Source organism: Pectinophora gossypiella, chromosome 4 (assembly GCF_024362695.1).
Source record: "Pectinophora gossypiella chromosome 4, ilPecGoss1.1, whole genome shotgun sequence".
Classification (NCBI taxonomy): domain Eukaryota; kingdom Metazoa; phylum Arthropoda; class Insecta; order Lepidoptera; family Gelechiidae; genus Pectinophora; species Pectinophora gossypiella.
In genome coordinates this window covers 11,432,240-11,451,948 of record NC_065407.1, presented here as the reverse complement: position 1 = coordinate 11,451,948, position 19,709 = coordinate 11,432,240, and the positions used below count along the sequence as shown (strand labels likewise).

At 38.3% G+C, this 19,709-nt stretch overlaps 2 protein-coding genes and 1 long non-coding RNA gene across 4 annotated transcripts; 1 reads left to right on the top strand and 2 right to left on the bottom strand.

Annotated features, from left to right (window-relative positions):
- Positions 1-1,547: 1,547 nt before the first annotated feature.
- Positions 1,548-2,641, bottom strand: LOC126366106 (uncharacterized). Its single transcript, XR_007566308.1, has 3 exons — positions 2,401-2,641; positions 1,770-1,900; positions 1,548-1,642 (listed from the first exon to the last, which is right to left on the bottom strand). It is a non-coding gene; the product is annotated as an uncharacterized LOC126366106 (long non-coding RNA).
- A 407-nt stretch (positions 2,642-3,048) lies between these two features.
- Positions 3,049-6,763, top strand: LOC126366045 (caprin-1-like). The gene is made up of 4 exons (XM_050008943.1): positions 3,049-3,281; positions 4,006-4,188; positions 4,271-4,437; positions 4,626-6,763. Exons 1-4 carry the CDS (start codon positions 3,159-3,161, stop codon positions 5,974-5,976), a joined length of 1,824 nt encoding a protein of 607 aa, XP_049864900.1. The 5' UTR covers positions 3,049-3,158; the 3' UTR covers positions 5,977-6,763.
- A 141-nt stretch (positions 6,764-6,904) lies between these two features.
- Positions 6,905-18,672, bottom strand: LOC126366020 (nuclear pore complex protein DDB_G0274915-like). Of its 2 annotated transcripts, XM_050008879.1 has the most exons (9): positions 18,373-18,672; positions 17,067-18,087; positions 14,562-15,347; positions 13,251-13,408; positions 11,692-11,829; positions 11,326-11,572; positions 9,357-9,652; positions 8,935-9,117; positions 6,905-8,474 (listed from the first exon to the last, which is right to left on the bottom strand). In XM_050008879.1, exons 2-9 carry the CDS (start codon positions 17,917-17,919, stop codon positions 8,388-8,390), a joined length of 2,748 nt encoding a protein of 915 aa, XP_049864836.1. In that variant the 5' UTR covers positions 17,920-18,087; positions 18,373-18,672; the 3' UTR covers positions 6,905-8,387. The 2 variants fall into 2 exon arrangements, with proteins under 2 accessions (XP_049864836.1, XP_049864835.1); XM_050008878.1 differs by having other exon boundaries at positions 14,562-18,087.
- Between the last annotated feature and the right edge of the window lie 1,037 nt (positions 18,673-19,709).

The window sequence follows — 19,709 nt, the reverse complement described above, 5'->3', positions numbered from 1 at the left end:
TATGGCTATGTCCCTTTGCCTGCTCCTTCTCGGGGCAAATTTAACAAAAAAAAAAAAATCTCTTTGGTTCCGTTATTTGTGTGTTTCGTTGAATAAAGTAATAAATATTTTTTTTAAAGTAAGCAAGATATAAAGTATCCATACATATTAGTTCTCAGAACAATATTAGTTTGATATTAGTGGACTTTTTTGTCTCTTTCTCACATTTTAGTTAAATCGATTATAATGCTGGCTTGTATCCATAAAACTTTATAACTTTTGGTTTCTGGTATTGTGTCATATGATAATGTTGGTATAATCGATCTGCAAAAAATTATCTGAATAATATTTAAAAATGGCAATAATATCATTTTTTTTTACTTCTTTGGATGTTGATCTAATGTCATGACAGTAAATAATACGACAACTCTACCGAGTCTGTTCTTTATCTTGCTGTCAATATTGTTCAAATAAATACCTTTTTTCGCCTCAAAAAGAGATGTTTTCAATTTCTAGTTCAAACCAAAATACATAACATGACTCTAAACTGAAATTTCATCATGTACGGCGGCACTAGAATCGAATTTGTGCGCAAGAAGGGTTGTTGTTTATCGTTACCTAATAGTAAAAATCACGTAAGCGCTTTGTAGTTTTCAATAAATTCTTTCAAAAATTTTGTTTCTGTATTGAAAACACAAATATTTTTCTGAATAGGAATTAACTTTTCTATTGCAATGTTTGAAATAGCAAATTAGTGTGCGTAATTATGGTAACTACGATTTCGAGCGAGTGTATCTATACCATAGACATATAAGAGTATGGACTGGAAATACCTACAAAAAAAACGTGCCACTTCGTCGCATAAAATGGCGGCCTTTACTAGGGCTGCAAGCTGTTTCAATACTAGGATTACCATACTCGTACCTACTAGGTATAGCATCTTCTTCTTTGCGAGTCGATGGCGATCGATACTAAATTTTTGCTGACCAATAATAGGTATAGCATTATAATAATAAGTATTCATAAGAGAACAGAAAGGGAAGGTAAAGGGTAATTAGGTGGTGTACTGTATTTTTCGCAAATTTTTCGTGTATGTTTTGTGTAAAACTTGTTCTTTTTGGTATGTTGTGTGCAATAAAGTATATTTGTATTTGTAAAGGGTTTAGTCAAGATTTATTTAAGTAGTTTCCTTAACAACTCTATAACATTGATTACATTCTTTATTGCGCACAATTCGAATCCACCTGGAGTGTATAATGAAACATAAATTATAACGTAAATCTGTTTATTAGTAAGTATTCATTTCACACATTATTTATTATGTAACTACATTATATTTACAATAAATACAAATCTAAACAGTGTCAATTTGTTTAGAAATTGTCTTTGTGATACCCTGTCACATTGCATATAAATTATTATACGCTTTCGGAGAAAGAAAATGTAAAGTTAAAGCAAACTTTCTTATTTCTTGGGAATACTTCTTTGGCAAAGGTAAACCTTGAAATTTGTTTACCTGCCTTTTCAAAAAGTCTTGAGGTCCTGCCAATTCTTCCAACAATACACTTTGCCCTTTATTATTTGATTTTTATTCTGCAGATCTTCCATAATATTCTTCAAATTGGCTATCTTTTAATTTTTTCATCGCGTCTTCTTGAACAGACTGAAATAAAGTTTAATAATAATGTTAAAACAGTGTATGTACTAAAATATATCTGATTTAAGTGCATTGTGTACCTGGTTGAATTATACTATATCATGTTAAAAATATAAAATTATTTGATAAATACCTTTTCATGTACTGACTTATGAGACAGACGTACGGGCAATGGCAGCACAGACGACGTTGCAGCTGTGGATTAGTTTTCCAATATCACCTGTTTCAGTAAATCCAGTCGACAATTTTGGATTGAAAGATGGCCTGAAATGAAAGATAACATTCATTTATTTATATAAAATTTGTACAACTCATAATTGTTTCGACATATAATAGTTACAGACTAAGTATATTAAGTACATAATAATATGTAGTTGAATGATAGATAGTATAAACATGTTGTGATAACATGATACAAATATGTTATCTATCTAGCCAGTAGTGAGATGATGCAAGCTAGGCTGAAATTTAAATATAAATTTAAACACCAACAGCCTCTCTCTAACCATCGTCTTCTCAAGCTTTTATTTCTTGGAAACCTGTTAACGTAAAAATAATAACTAGTATTCTTAGCCAGTATTATTGGCGCAACACTAATTTGACTATGACGAATAAAGATATTGGAAAACAAAGAAAAATACGGTTTGTAGTATGACAATTACTCAAAATATATAAAGGTTTAATACAAATTCATGGCTCAGTTGCGTTGTAACATCAAAATCTATAGGATTGTTTGTATTATTCAATGAATACGGGGTACTAACCTATGAAGTGACAAATACGGTTGATTTCTGTCCTTTCTGGCACCACACTGTACAATACAATACACGGACATGTTGAATAACACTTTTTTCAACTTCAACTTCGATTTAGCAAATCAAATCCTCGTAATTTATCCGCAAAACACAAAATACGATCTCATAAACAGCTACTTGACAGCAGAAGTACCACAAAACACAGCGCATAAAATGGCGAAAAATGGCACGCACCTACAGCTGCTGTGACGTCATCACAAAATGTTGCCATAACTAGAAATAACAAATATATATTTATCTCTTTTACCAAATGAAATTTTGTACTATTAAAAAAGAGACAAAACGATTATTGACGACCTGTTTCATAAACTACTCATATTTGTATAAGATGATGTTTATATAGTAGAACAGGGCGCCTCCATATAATTTCCTATCTCTATGATCTATACACTAACGTCGATTTTTCCAATCTCGATTTTCTAGCCCGTGACCTTGACGCATCAGACTGGGTGGTTTGGGCAAAGACTATTAGATTTGGGTAGCATAATAACCGCTTTAGCGTCGAAATTGCGTCGAAATGAAAACGAGCATGTTTTGTGTTGCTAGTAAGAAAAAAATCACAGTGGTACCATAACATTAAAAAAAACGTTTTTGATGCGTCGTTGTGGTTGACAGCTGCCATAGTGTAGTGGTTAGAATATATAGATAGAAAATATCTCTTCAACCACCACCATTCCCAATCCAGGAAAAGTTGTTGCCTGTGAAGGATGCCTTCAGCAGCGAATGCAAAGTCTGAAAAACCAGCCTCTTCGGAGGCTACGGATAATTCGCCTGTACGACAGATTATGACGATTATTGAACACAAAATCAGAAATTTGGAGAAACGAAAGGTAAGTTTAACAGTATAAACAATAACGTGTATTTGATTATCTTTGTAACAACGCAAACACACGTTCAGAATATTCCTTTTTTTCATTTAGTTCGAAGGTTAATTTGTGAAAAACGTGTCGCAACACCGGGTAATAACTGGGAATATTCGCAGCAAACGATTGACGCCATTTTCACACATGTGCTCCTCAAATGTTGACGATACAAAACCACGACGCCCAAAAACCTTAACCAATTACAATTTGTTTCTTCAGTTCTGTTCAGTATATTAAGATGGCTCTGTTTCAGGGCTTCACAGTAACTGCCAGAATCTTTTACATTTATTATGTTCTGGAATAAATACCATGCTCATGAATGTATAATTCTTGCATGGTAACTAAAACTATCTGTAAAATCTATTATAATGTTTAAATAGAATTGTTGATAATTTAAATGAAGCTTTACCTATAAAGTTTTGTACTAGTGATTTGTATTATCCTAATTATCTATTTCTTTGTCAGAAGGGGTTTACCTGTTCAGCAATAAGGGTATCTAAAGGATTCCCTAGGTTTCCTACTGCTGTTTAAAATTAATGTAATTAATATCGTGACAATGATTTTAATTAAATAATATTTTTTTATCACAGCAGTAAATAAACAAACATACTTTGTTATTTGTCCCTGGTTTGTACCTAATAACATGGTAGTTTCATGTGTGTTTCGTTATTGATATACATTTTGTCTTCAGAGCAAGTTGACATCATATCGTGACTTGCAAAAAGCAGGAAAAGAGCTGAATAGTGACCAGAAAGTAGCAGTCGCTAAATATGATGAAGTGGCTCAGACATTGGAGTTTGCAAGGGACCTCTCAAAGCAAGTGTCAGCAATTGCAACTTCTGCTGAGCGTGAGGCAAAGAAACAGGCTAAGAAGGTAAGTTCTTAACCAAAGTTTTTAAAATATGAAGCAGTAAAGAGATTTTAAAGGTTTCTAATATTTTAAAATTATATTTTAGGAAGCATGGGTGCGGTATGCAGCAGATACAAGTAAGATCCGTGAGGTTCTGCTGATAATGGATTGCCTCATGCAGATGGGCAATACAGAAGCACGTGAAGATTTCCTTAATGGTGTTAACGGTGCTTGCAAGCTTACTGAAGAAGATCTCAAAATATTGGATGACCTGTAAGTTGCTTGTTCATTAATTTAAAATACTGACATCTCGACTTGACAATATGGGAATGCCCTTTGTTATAATTATGTACATTAAATTCAATTGAAAACTTGTTTAATATGTAGTTGACTTAAGTTGACACTGATAGTGAAAATGTTATCCTTATCTATGATACAGTAAATATAATATAATTTTTCAGATATCCTGAAGTTACACCTAAGCACGAAGTGAATGAAGAGGGACAACCTGGATTTCACGCATACACAACTAAAGCCGCCGAGCATTTATACGCGATCATCGATGGCAAACCTAAGGAAATTTTCGGTACCACCTACACCCACATCAAAGAAATAGTGACAGCTGTACATGAGTGCGGCTATTTCGACAAGGGCGCCGACACCGGCATGCCCGCGGCCGAGGAGCCGGCGCCGCTTGCGCCCGAGGAGCCGGCCGAAGGCGTGGAGCACGAGCCTGAGGATGCGGCGCTGTACCCGGCCGCCGCCGTGCCGCCGCCGCAGCCCGCACCCGCGCCGCTGCCTGCGCCACCCTACCCCCTGTGCTCGCTGCCGCCGATCACTCTGCAGGAGGTCGAGCACGCCTACTTCGCGCAGCAGTACCCGCAACAGCGGCCCATCTCCGAAGTGATCGGATCCCAAAACTTCTTCTTCCTCCAGGAGTCCGAGATCGATAGCCCGGTCGGCACCCCTCAGCCCCCGCCGATAATGAATCAACCGTCGCCCCCAGCGCCGATCCCGACTCAGACGTTCACGAACCAGCACTTTGTGCAGCTGCCGGGCGGCCGCGTGGCGGAGCCGGGCACAATTCCTATGCCTCCGCAGCCGCACTTCCCGCCGCACCCCGAGCACGCCGCATTCCCGGGCGTGCCGCTGCAGCCGCCGCTGCCCGCGCAACCGCCGCTGGCCGGGCAGCCGCCGCTGGCCGTGCAGCCGCCGCTAGTCGCACAGCCGCCACTGGCGGCCGCGCCCGCACTCGAGCCCTCGCCGCCGCCGCCCGCCGACGAGCGCAAGGTGCACACGCCCGAGGAGAAGAGGGACGACGAATGGAAGGAGAGTCGAAGCCCCGAACGCGAGGAGACCGGTGAACGAAAGACGCAGGGTCAAGGCGACGGACAGGGCAGATTCAGAAGGTACGGCCGCGGTGGAAGGGGCACGTCGAATGGTTTTCGCGGCCGCGGAGCTTTCCAGAGTCGGCAAGGCGGCGACTTCCACGGCAGACACGGCGGCGAATACCAGAGTCGATCCGGTAAAGATGGCTATCAGAACAGACAATACAATGATGGCTATCAAAACAGACACGGCAAAGACAATTACCAGAATAAAGGTGGCAACGACGGTTATTACGGAAATGGAGACGCCGACGGCCACCAACAGAACGAGAACGGCGGACGAGACAGGTACAATGACAACAACCAGAGCTACCAGGGCGGCTTCAAGAGCCGCAGCAGAGGAGGCCCGCGCGGAGGCTCGCGGGGCGCTCCGCGGCCTCCCCGCCCGCAGCAGTACAGTCGTAAACCAGAAAATATTGAATAGTTCCCGTGGAACTTGACGACGAGTCGTATTCGTGGTGACGCCGTATAGCATTACTCTTAACGGACTAAATCATTTGTGAAGGCAGATTTCACCGGCAACAACGCGCTGTGGTAACAACAAACAGAGATTATCATTAAAAAAATAATAAAAAAAATACTAAAAAAAAAGCAAAATATTAAAACTTGAAACTGAATAAAAAATAAGTTACTTGAATTTAGATGTATGATATATGCGATTATTATAAGTTACGTAATTTTAGATTCTTGTATAGGTTGTCACGCAAGTGACACAGTGACGCGGTGAGTGGAGCGGCTCCGCTGCTCGGTACCTCGTGCGTGCCTCGTCCTCGTGATAATTTAGGTACAGGACAACTGTCTACCGGGACCTTTCCAAATTTCATTAACTTTGTACTTTTAATACGTTTTATTTGAAATGGTAATTATATGTGTTACTCGTAAGATATTCTATCCCAGTTGTTTTCCTTATCTAAACCATAACGTAAATAAAAGATAAGTATCATGAATTTTGCTATTATGACTGCGCTGATTTTAGATGATTTTGTTTTTAATTATTTGAGTAGGTATGCGATTCTACCTTATAATCTTCAGATTTACATATGTTTTATAAATTTGTGAGCGACACTACAGCGACCACTACTGGGCTTAGTAATCTGTCGCTCAGGTACATTATTTAAAAACAGTTTCGTCCAAGCTTCATCACTTTTCTAAACATTGTTCTCAATAGAGGCTGTGTGCAAGGAAATTAAAAGTATTCTATGAAAATAAAATTGTTTTAATGTTCTACTTCCGAAGAGTAATGTCCGTAAATTCCCAATTTGTTTATAACATCAATGGTATACCAGTGCTGACCCAGACAGAATGGCAAAAAAACTAAGGATTAAGAAGGAACAAAAGAATAAAACATTAGATTTCCATAAAACTGCCATTTATTAGATCTTATTTATGATAAGAATTGTCCAAAACAATTTGAGATAGCCCTGTCTAATCAAAATAAATAAAGTTTTTTATAACTTCAATTACCAGACAGAACTATTTATATTTTACAATTCTACTTAACTACGCTTTAACTAGATGTAGTTATAATAACCTATACAACCTAAAGCAATTATACAAAATATCTTTTATAGTGTACTTATATTAAAAGTAAAAATATAATATCGTCACATTTTGTTCATTTATAAATAAGGGCTGATAGAAACCTAGAGATAAATTCGAATCACAAAAGCTTTAGTACTATTTCAGGCCGTCTCTCAGGAATGTTACAACAACACTATTACGATCGCGAATGTTTGCGTACACCAAGATCTCCAAATAAGGAACTTTTTAACACAACACACGTAGCTTTTGTAGAACAAATGAAAAGGTAAACGGACACGATTTGTAAGAATTGTAGATGGAGTTATACAGTAGGGATATATAGTAACTTACTGGAGAAAAATATTTCAGCATTGAAAACTTGTTAATTAAAAAACAAAAAGGAGCTCTACAGTATTGATTTAACAAATTAATCGTTTTAAGTTTTGTACGCAGACCATTCCTTAACTCGCTCTTTTACATTGTGCAGGATGCGGAAATAGAATAGTTTAATATTTATTTTCTCTTAAAACTTTCGTACGCTGAGTACGCAACATTAATTAATAGTAGAGAACATTTGCATCACAAAGAAATAAATAATTCTTCTATTAAAAAGAACGCCTTAACATCTTTCGTGTCATATATTCATAAGCAAACCCAGATTTTTGGGAACAGTCAGACTTATTGCAGTATTGCTATTGAGATTTTTTATGCACCATCACCTACGTGTTCTATACAAAAAAATATTTCAATTGAAACGAATAATACTAATGTTGTTCCCCTGAAACAGATTGCACATTGTAATATTTATGTCTTTATTATTTACAATAATTTATTTTGTCGCATTTTTATACGATTGTACAGCCAATCATGCCTGGAGATTTATTTTAAAGTATGATATTGTAGTCACTCCAGATAAATATATTCTATTGTAATACCTGGTTTTTACGTACATTGGATTAGGCCTTATAACTACAATAGTGACATCACATAACCAACTGAGAATAGTAGTCAAGTTTTAAAAAGAAGGATTCAAATGGCACCGGAATATGTACTAAAATAAATAACTGATACTAAGTAACAGCCAATAAAATTCGACGAGTTTCCAAGTCATAAATAAAATTAACAATATGTGATGTACAATGACAGTTTTTAGTTTCCGTCCAGTTTTGTAAAAATACTCATTAAATGCCAATAGATACATATTATAAAATATAAATCAATTACATACATACAGCACATATTTCAAAAGTATATAAAAAGGAAATATGAAAATGTCCGTATGTGTTCCAAGCACTATAACGGTACAGGTTAACGTTAAATCATCTGCCGCGACATGGCGTGTCGCATTTTGCGTTCCCACGACTCCGCCTCAGCCCACGAGTGCCGAACATCTCGGAACAACTGCCGAAAAAAATTTACTTATTAAATAAGGTTGCACTGTACTTAAGGTAGCTAGCTACATTAGAAGTTAGGAACATTCAGCCATACTCCTTTTTGGAGTGGATGTTTTTTTTTTAGATAGTTTTAGAGTCTTGGTTTTATTACCTTCTGGAAAACACTATGGTGTAGTAGGCTTTATAACAATTTTGGTTCATAAAAGGAACGTGTGTCCAGTAGTAGCATGCATGGATATTATAGTGTAGATAGTAAAGGTGCCTTTATAAGAAAATAACAGGTATAACTTAAAATAAAATAAGGTGTCTGCTGGAATCAACACCAATGGTTTACTTGCTTGATTGTACAACACAACAGGGACTGCCCGTTGCATAGTACAATCAATTCTCGCCTATGAAGTGAAATAAAAATGGGCAAAATAGTGTCACTTTGAATAAAGAAAATAACTAAGACGACACTTCCTTACCTGGGATAACCAGACTTCATCCGCTAATAGTTCGTTGAGAATAACAGTGGTGTCTTTGCTCGGGTTCTGCATTCGTTTCTCGGCAACACGTTTACTGCACTCGGCGTACATCAGATACTTCTGGTGCGATATCCTCGAGTATAATTGTACGCGGCCGCAACACGTCGCACATACAAGGAATTCCTAGAACAATATTTTATGTTATTATTGTGTGTTATTTCGAGTGTTGAAGCGGGGAGATAATTGGGGAGAGCACGAGAATTTCACAGGGAGCAGGGAGAAACATTTCAAGTCACGAGGGCGTTGCGATCGCATTATAACCCATGTAACGGGTGTCACTTGTTATAGAAAAGGCAGTAACTTAGGACCGAAGATTTGAGCGTCAAGAAAGTGTAAGTCATAGCGTCCTATAAACACGTTACCTTCTCGTAAGCGAGCCTGGCGTCGGGCTGCACGGGCTCCAGCGTGGCGGGGTTGTAGGGCTGCCCGTAGAGCAGCAGGCGCGCCACGGCGGCGCGCGCGCAGGCGCGGCAGGCGCCGGCGCCGGGCGCCACGCTGAGGCCGGGCCACGTGCCCGCCGCCGCGTCCAGCGCCCGCGCGCCCGAGCCGCCGGCGCCGGCGCCCCCCGCGCCGCCCACGCCGCCCGCCGACGACACGCGCGCCCGCATCGACTCCGTCACCTCGTCTACCGTCTTCACGTTTGATAGGAAGTATTCGTCTGGAATTGTGGTTCAGTTATTGAATACCGACTTCAGACCCGTAATTAGAACAACGATGTCCATGATTTACTAGAGCGAAGTAGGTAGGTAGTGCGCCCTATGACCCAGGATACTTACTAGTGGATTGTCTATGAAGAGTATCGTAACCCTTTAGGCAATTTCCACAACCTGTTATGATTATTGGCGAATCACAGTGTGCGCCAAGCTAGCGGCCTCAAAAAAAAAATGGGCACGAAAAAATAATTTGACCATACCAAAAAATAGTACTCTTATTGAAAAAAATAGTACCTGTTGTAAAAAAAATAGTACCATCACGGTTCTGGATTTATAGCCATGTTTTATTGCACTTGCTAGCTTGACGGTGAGCGAAATATGGCGAGAGTTAACGACAAGGTCTTTCGCTTTGATTTAAACGCCAAAAAATAGTACCGAAATAGTACTCACCCCCTGCAAAATACCGAAAGTAGTACTTAACGGTTCCAAAGTTATAAAGGCAGTTCTTTGATCCCGCTAGCTTGACGTTTTGAAAATACCTATTATCTGGGGAACGCTTGCATACTTCAGTATGTAACTAATGTCAATAAACTCGTATGAAATAGTACTCCCTACCATCATAATTTTGATCCGATTCTCTTTGTAGAAATGTTAAAAAATCATCATAACCTATGCCATACATTTGTTGTTGATACAGTCACGTAGACAATTACATAACCTCACAATTTATTCGTAAGTATTGCCATTTTGGAGGTCTACCCTACCATTTCTTTGCACTTCAGAGTGCTGCTATTACAAAAAAATCCTATTGCATACACCCATATGCACTAATTTTAATAGAAAATGGCTGCATGGGTCTAGTTCTTATCGAAAACAATCTGTGATTTTAATACATCATAATACATTTTTAATCTGCTGTTTTATTTTATAATTTATACCTTCATGTTGAATTTGTTACGGATCGAAGTGTTTGTTAATAAACAATTTGCAGTATTTGTAGAATAACTCAAAGAGTTTCAACAATGATATTACTTTCATCTGACAACCCTGGCACTTCACCAATTTTTACCCAAAAATGGGGAAAAATACTAAAATCTGACAACATTCTTGACCATGTGTAATAATTTTGTTCGCGACTGTACTTGTCTTGATAAATGTATGACATAGGTTATAATGACTTTTTGACATATTTCTACAAAGAGAATCAGGTCCAAATTATGATGGTAGGGAGTACTATTTCATACGAGTTTATTGACATTAGTTACAAACTGAAGTATGCAAGCATTCCCCAGATAATAGGTATTTTCAAAACGTCAAGCTAGCGGGATCAAAGAACTGCCTTTATAACTTTGGAACCGTTGAAGTACTACTTTCGGTATTTTGCAGGGGGTGAGTACTATTTCGGTACTATTTTTTGGCGTTTAAATCAAAGCGAAAGACCTTGTCGTTAACTCTCGCGAAATTTCGCTCACCGTCAAGCTAGCAAGTGCAATAAAACATGGCTATAAATCCAGAACCGTGATGGTACTATTTTTTTTACAACAGGTACTATTTTTTTCAATAAGAGTACTATTTTTTGGTATGGTCAAATTATTTTTTCGTGCCCATTTTTTTTTTGAGGCCGCTAGCTTGACGCACACGAATCACACGTAGAAAAATTATGAAATATTGGTCTTACCTTGCTCTTGAAATATTTCTGTAAGAAAATTGGGATCCAACGCATGTGAAATTAATGTCTGTATGTAGACCTCAAAATTTTCCTGATACATTTGCGTCTCGAGCATTCTTTTCTCAATGAAGCTACAATCGTCGAACGGTAGTTCGCTTCTAACTAATTCTACTATTGTTTCTAAATGAGACTGCGACCGCACTTTCACTGGTACTTGGGTATACAACTTTTTATTATCTGGATTCCACGCTGCGTACTAGAAAAACAAAAAAGAGCATTTTTAAAAGTTTTTGTAAAACAAGGGCTTGCCTTGCGGGTAGTTCGATCGTCAAATATACGGACTGCATCTTCTCTTATTATAAAACAAACACTTACAGTGGATATATTTCTGTACAAAACCTTCCCATTTTCTTCAAAAGGCTCATATTTTTGCAGTAACGTTTTCCCATCAACTCTCCAAATAGCAGGCCACATTTCGTTTAACTCAGTTTTTATTGCCACGAATTCACCAGACTGCAATAAACATCCCGCTTATGATAAATACAAAGATTCAGAACCATATACAGGGTGTTGATGACATAGTAAAGAAAACTTTGACGGATGATTCAGACCATGATTCTGAGTCGAAATCAAGTGGAATTTTCCGTCGCAAAATATGGAACTGTAAATAACTAAAAAATACACTAAAATTTTCATGATTTTTCCGACAGGAAATTCCACTTGATATCAACTCAGAATCATGGTGTGATTCCCCTCAGTATTCGTTACGTTGTCACGATATAATAATTTGAACCTAATCTTATCAATCTTAGTTTGTAATTGTTTAAGTAGTAGTTCTAGGGGGCCAGTTGAAAAACTGGGAAAAAATAAGAAATTCACGTGTAGAAAGGTATAGAAATTCTTTTTACGTGTTAAATGCGCTGATATATGCAATAGCACTGCCTGGACACTCCATACAAAAATGTCGTTATAATCGTGTGCCCTTTAATCCGGTGAGTGCAAGCGATACAGACAGTCCACTTAAACAGACTTAAGTGACCCCTTCAATGGGTGCGCTGGTATTACCATCTCATGGCGGGGTGAACGGAATCTTGTAGCAAGTAGTAGCGCGAAATATCGAAGTTAATTTTCAAAATCGGTAACTAGCGACAACTTCTTTAAGTAATGCACATATAATAATAGAAAATTGACACTCAGTGGAAATAGCCCTGCCCACTTATCACAGACCTCTTACAGAATTTTATATTTAGTTCAATACTGGTGCTAATTCCTGTAAATAACTTCTAATTTTGTTTTAAGTTATATCTGTCATTTTCTTATCCGCCGAAAAGGAAAGGGACGGGTAATCGACAAGCATAAAATTTATGGAACACACGTTAATTTTTTAAGCACAAATCTAAAACCGTCTAAAAATTTTACATTGTTCAATGACATACCAGCGAGATACCTTTTTGATTCGCCCTGGTTATTCATTCATTTACTCTTCCTAAATTAAGAGCTGTCAATCATCCATCCCTTTCCTTTTCGGCGGATAAGAAAATGACAGGTATAACTTAAAGTAAAATTAGGTGTCTGCAAGAATCTGACCCCATTTTATTGACATATAATTAGGAATAATACTACGCTATTGACCATCTATTTACTAAATCTCTTCAGTTTCGCACCACAGCTGGATGCAATTTGTTTTTTCCTCTATATATTTAGATACCACCCGCACTGGGCCCGCGTGATGGTTTAAGGCCCGATCTCCCTATCCATCCACAGGGAAGGCCCGTGCCCCAGTAGTGGGGACGTTAATGGGCTGGTGATGATGATATTTAGATATTGTTCATTCACTTATATTTCCGTCTGGTTATTGGTAACACCCTTAATCTACTATCTAGTGATATAGTTGGTAAGGGTAGGTGATAATAGTAAAACTGTTGTAACATTACCTGATAAGGCATTTCCTCTATTGGCCTAGTATTATCTATCTGGCCACTACTGGATATCTGCTGATGCGATTTAATGTTCTGTAATTTCCTGTTCGCATTATTGTCGGCGTCCGCAGCCCCATATACCCCGTAACCAAGACTACCGCCATGAGCACCAACTAAAATTGTCAAGTAATAAATTGAGAATTACAACTCAAAAGTGAGAATTTACATTATTATGCAAAATATATTACCTGATTCTATCTGCCATTTAACTACGACAGATAAAGTTAACCTGTTATATCGAGCGTCTTAGAAAATAATATGGATTGTAGAAAATAACTTTTTTAAAAGGTGAATAAACTAATAAATAATTAGGGGAGGAGTGGTAAAGGAAAAGGATAGCCATATGATAACTCTTTAGTCATCATTGTGATAACATGTACACACTTGGAAAATAATTGAATGAATGACTCTTAATCAAAAAAATAGAAAATTAGTAAAGTTTACAGCAAATTCATTACATTGTATTGTACATGTCATCCCTATATTGGCGAAGTGAGGGGTGCTACCAGGAATAATTACAAAATTAAAACTATTTAACTCATTGTCAGTAATATACTTGTGTTTATTTTACGTCTTCTCCTATTTATTATACAAAAGTATTTACATAAAATATTGAGAATTGTGCATAAACAAATAACAATTAAATAGAAATACAAAACTTATGTTCGGGGCATGGCCTTCTAATACATTATCCTGCACTTACTTATAGCTGTCAATGTATTATGCATTTCATTTCTTCCTTATAGTAAAAGATCACTTTCAGCTAAATAATATGCATACACTATGGTAAGTACCACTAAACTCAAATACTTTAAAATACAATATGTTATTATATACAACAGACACCCACTGGTATTAATTCCATAAAAAAATATACCACAATTTTGGAATTATTAATGGTAGCACCCCTTCAATAGCGAGTATGACAAGAGTCACAAATTCTACAATTTACAATAAAATGGCACTAATAATGTGTCATTATTAACAACAATTGAAGTGAAATCTTGTTACAGACTAACCCTAAAAAAATATCAATCTCTACTGAAATAGGTACATCACATTTCTTCCATTGAAATTATATACAAAATAAAAAGAAAATAGATTTCATCTAATACAAAATTTACATTATCACAGTTAAAATGTAACAAGTTTTCACGGTATTTCGCCTAAGCGGCAATTAGCTTGCTCCTGTCATACAAGCTTCAGGGCTAGCTCTTCACCATCGCGCTCTACTTCTCAAGTGGAAATCTAATAAATTGAACGCACCTTCATCGGGCTGGTGTTGGTAATAGTATTGTTGCTGGGGCGCTGCCTGCAGCGAGGCCACGGGCTGCGGCGCAGGCGGACGTGGCTTCTTGGGCGCGGCCGGCTGAGGCGCTACCACGGCCGAAGGCGTTGGCTTGTTCATCGTCGTCCCTCGTGCTTTTTTATTTTTATCGTTAAGAGGTGTGCTAGGCACGTTTAGCACCGGCTTGTTCAATCTTCTCGCCTCTTCCTCAGCGTCGTACGATTCTTCGCTACCGTCAAATTTACGTTTTCTATCCTTATTCAAATTATAATAGCGCGGGTCTTCCAACTCTACTCCTTTCGCTTGAGAACCGAGTAAGTGGGTTGCTGCGCCATGTATTTGATTGGCTCCCAATAGACCCGCGGAGCTCATGCTAGTCGATGAACCCATAGCAGGATTACTTAGTGACATACCACTGTTTATTACATTCGATGTCATCGCACCATTAGCGCTTTGTGTGGCAGGTCCTTCACAGGGTCCCTTAGAATGATCATTTTGTGCATATACCTTATTATTTGTATTGCTAGTTGTATTTGTTCTAGACCACGTGGATTTTCTGGCGCCTCTGCCGGCCGGAGGTGGAGAGGTGTCACGCTCCCCTTGTAAAAATTTTAAATAAGAAGCCATGAAGCCTGAGCCGGGGCCCGTGACAGGAACATTGAACTTTTTTTCCATAATTTTTGAAGTAGCGTCTTGTGAAGTGCTGTTAATGTTCTGCTGCTGTGAAGTGGGTGCTACCGAAGACGCGGTATTTGCTCGTTGTTCTGCAAGGAAACCAAGTTCTTCCTCTATATTCGGCACTACCACCTTAGGCTGTTCCTCTTCACGTGTTTCAGGCGTAGAAAATGATGACGAGGAAGCCGAAGGTGGAGTTTCACTAAATGACGACAATGGTGTTAACTCCACTGAGGACTGGAAATCAGGATGAGGACCTAGGTGAAAGGGAGGGAAATAGGTTAATGCATGTCCATGCTGCATGGCCAGGGCTTGATGTTGGTTAGCAAAATTCGTAGCATGTAAAGGAGCTTGTGAACCAAATGCAGAAGTGCCTGGAAACATTTTTGGTGGAGGAGGTGGAAGATTCCATCTTTCAAAATCAAAGTAGCTACCATTCTGTTGCTGATTACTAGTTGAACTATGTGCAGGTGGGGGTATTCTGTTAGCTAAATAGTCTGCCATTACTGCCGTCGACAAATCATTCATATTTGCAGGGGGTAATGGTTTTTCGGTACTCTTTCTACGTGTAACTGTTTTATTTGACGTTGTTGAATTAGATGGAGGGGGCTGACTTTTACTTGATTTCATTTCTTGTAATTGACAACTTTGTTGTAAACTCTGCAAGTTTTTTACTATACTCATAGGATCACCGCGGCAGCTAGACAAATCTTGTAAAGCTACATTATTACTATCAAAATAATTTTGATGTTTATCAGTTAAATTTAAAGTTCTATGAGCAGTACTTTGGGACTGTGATGAAGATTCATCATTATGAGTATTATTTTCAGACAAAGAATTACTATTGTAACTACTATTAGTATTATTGCTGTTACTAGAATATTTACGAGATGTCTGTCTATCACCCTCCCAACAGCTTTGACTGGAAGACTGAGAACGTTCATAACGGTTTTCTGCATAAGTTTTATTTTGCTCAATGCCTAGTGCTCTAGTTATAACTGAAGGGTAAGCTACTTGACTATTCTGTGAAGGAGGCCGTGCAACTGAAGCATCCAATGGTGAACGTGGTGCTGCACTATTTACTTTATAGTGGTCACCATGTTGCTGAGGGGAGTTTATGGAGTTCATTGGACTATGATACATTGGATATGCAGGACTAGACCCATGACCTAAAGGCGATGTCTGGGGTGGTGCCTGAGAGGGACTCTGCCGTCTGGACACAACTACACCACAATCAGGACCATTTTGGGAGCTACTACTGGAATAACCTGTATCTGTGCTAGAACTACTTTTAGCTCTTACATGGTAATCTGACTCTACATTATTTCCACTTTGATAGTGTCTGAAACTTGATCCTGGTGAAGAAGAGTACTGAGAACCACCAAGCCTACTTGACTTAGTAGTACTTGCACTATTACTACTATAACTCAATCTTCCAGGGGCATCCATTATTGAATAACTTATAGGAGAAGACTGTGGCTGAATCTTTTCACTTGCCTCACAGCTTTTCCTTTGTTCTGTACTTAATTCTGGATAAATTTTACTTTGGGCTTTCGTCTGTACTTGGGGTGGTTTAGATGTGGGAGAGATAAAACTACTATTGCTACTAGTAGTACGTGCTGTTTTCTCACTACTTGTGTTCTTGGGAGATTGGGAATTATAAATGGAAGATGAAGGTCTTGAGGATGTGCTAGAAGATGAGCGGTAATCTTTACTGGGAGTTGAGGATGAGGTCACTGGTGGAGTTGACACAATACAAGACTGCTGGGAATGTACAGTTGTACTTGCCGAACTTGAATAAGACTTACTTCCAGCATAATCCTGCTGAGACGAAAGTTGACCAGTCTTTCCACTGCTTGTACTGTATGAATTATCAGTCTGATTTCCAAAAGATGAAGGAGATTGAAAGAATGTTGTAGACGATGTTGATGAAGCTGGCTGCTTCGATGCTGGGGAGCCAGACCTATTTGTTTGTTTACCGGCACTGGATATCTGAGAGTTCAGATGATTGTTCAGGGTTTGTGCTGCAGCAAAATGTGCATTAAAATTCTCATAGGTTGCCGATGCTTTTGTTGTAGCTGGACTTGGTGATGAAGGGACTACACTTTCATGAGGTAAAATCCCAAAGGGACTAGGAAGTTGATTGTTTCCTTGCCAACTTAGTCCACTTGTGCTGCCTGGAGTTGAGGATTGATCAAAAAATGATGTTCCTTGGGCAGCTAATGTTTGGTGAGAATAATTTTCCCGTAATGAAGAGAGTTCAGATTCTACTGAAGATTGCTTGGATGCAACTGCGGCTTGGGCTTGAGCTATCACTTGTCGATGCTGAGCTTGAAGAGAAGAACTATAATGGGCAGGTTTTGGGTTGGCATGATGAAACAGAGGAGAAAATACTGCATCATACCCAACTGCGGGTGGGGAAAGAAATCCTCCAGGATTGAAAGGTGAGGCAGTTGATGAACCAAGTTGTCCTGCCAATGATGCTGTTGTATGAGCTGCTTGAAGTAACAACTGGCTTGTGGTCGAAGGCACAGATTGAGCGCCTAATCCTGAACCACTTCCTGCTAGGTGGTGATGAAAATCCCCACTTGCAGCACCAGCCTGGACCCCTGCTAACCGATTGTAGGAAGCATATGCTGACCATGGTCCTACTGGATCCATTACCACCTCCGTGATGTTTTGTTTAGTGTCAATGTATGTATATGTCAATAGATGTCCACACTTTCATCCATAGTTCATAATCACATCAAATGTATTGTTACTACCACTAAACTGGATCACTGGAAGTCATGCCATTTTGTTCATACAGTCTTGAGATAAACAAAACGCCTGAAAAGAAAAAACCATAATCATTCTCACATATTAGAATAGTAGCTACTGGTCTTATAGGAGCACGTAACAGTATATTCTATATAAAACATCATTAAATATGATAATTCAGGTGTAATAATGCAATAAAAGTCAACTATTTTGTAGATTGAGCCATAAGATCGACTAGTGAAACAAAAATAATCCGCCGCTTCGCCATGGAAGCGTCGATGACGGAACAATACAGGAACTTATTTCTATAGAAATGATTATTAATCTAATACATATTTGTGAATTGAAACATACCATCGCCTTATTTTCAATGAGCATTTATCAATGTGGTTTCCGAGGACGCTCACACGACAGATAACATCATAAATATGGCCTCGACTCCTCGCTGCGACGGGTTTTGTCTATTGTGAAACGAACTGCCACTCAAATTATATGTTATTCACACTTGTTCACGATGCAATTTACACTTTATAACTTCTCTTGCTCTGCTTTCATAAACGTTATATTGTTTTTGAGTACAAATTACTTTATTTACAAGTAGAAATACGACAACGTTTCGCCTTTCACATTAATCGCCGCCATCTTACTTGTCGAATGTCGTACAACCGCCCGCCCGCCCGCTACACGCGAAGCAGCGCCATCTACGAAAATCATCAAAAATGTGCATGAAATGGAAATGGAATTTTCTAATCAAATTGTATATAAAGTACGAATTAAACATAATTCAACAAAGTAAATAAATATTTTAGCATTTTATAATGTATAAGTTATAAGATTGTAGTCACTTTTGTAATCATTTGCTAAGGATCAATACTTTCGAATTTTTTTTTAAACTGGCGCCATTTCCGTTCTACTAAGGCGTTTTGTTACTGCCACCACGTATATTTTTTCGAACTTTGTTATAATGAATTAAACATTGAAGAAAACCAAAATACGACGTAATACCACAAATAAGAAATTATAAAAATGTGTAAAAAATGTGCCGAATTTAATTGACTTTATACGGCAACTCATTCTTCTTATATTATTATTCATTTTAGAATATAAAAGCTATCAGAAGGTAATAGGACTGAACTTTATTCGAATTATGACTAATGATATTATTACGATCACAATGCAATGCATTTCCCCATTAGGGTAACACGGGCCACAGGCGCGGCGCGCGGCGGCGGCAGAAAAATCTATTTTTTTATTTGAAAGTTGGAATGGTTTGTAAGCGGAGTACCATCTTTTCGTCATTCAGCTCTGCTCTGTTCTTCAAGTAGCTACCTACATAGATAACAAGCACATCTACGCATTCCTCGGACTCGCCTCAACCTAAGCCAAAGAGAATGTGCCTCAACGAGTAGGTACATTTATAAAACTCAGCTTCGTTGATCACATCCAGTCGAACGTCTGGTGGCCAAACTAGACCAAGACGAATAAGCTATGAAAATAAAACGCTATTCTTGATATAAGATACATTTATTTTAAGTTAAAGATTTATTAATATCTTTGGTACAAATTATTCCAATCAGGTTACCGGAAGACTTTCAGAAAAATAAACGACTAAAGCACTGTTCAATATAAAAATAAACTATTAAAAACATATACCTACCTAAGCATAATTAAATCGCGACAATGCAATGGTG

Bases quoted from the DNA above. Each gene is read 5' to 3' on its own strand.
- LOC126366045 (XM_050008943.1), top strand. From the start codon at position 3,159: ATGCCTTCAGCAGCGAATGCAAAGTCTGAAAAACCAGCCTCTTCGGAG. The intron at 3,282-4,005 runs GTAAGTTTAACA...TTTTGTCTTCAG, and splicing joins GAAATTTGGAGAAACGAAAG to AGCAAGTTGACATCATATCG. The intron at 4,189-4,270 runs GTAAGTTCTTAA...ATTATATTTTAG, and splicing joins CAAAGAAACAGGCTAAGAAG to GAAGCATGGGTGCGGTATGC.
- LOC126366020 (XM_050008878.1), bottom strand. From the start codon at position 17,919: ATGGATCCAGTAGGACCATGGTCAGCATATGCTTCCTACAATCGGTTA. The intron at 13,409-14,561 runs GTGCGTTCAATT...TGACAATTTTAG, and splicing joins CCAACACCAGCCCGATGAAG to TTGGTGCTCATGGCGGTAGT. The intron at 11,573-11,691 runs GTAAGTGTTTGT...TTGTTTTTCTAG, and splicing joins TGTACAGAAATATATCCACT to TACGCAGCGTGGAATCCAGA.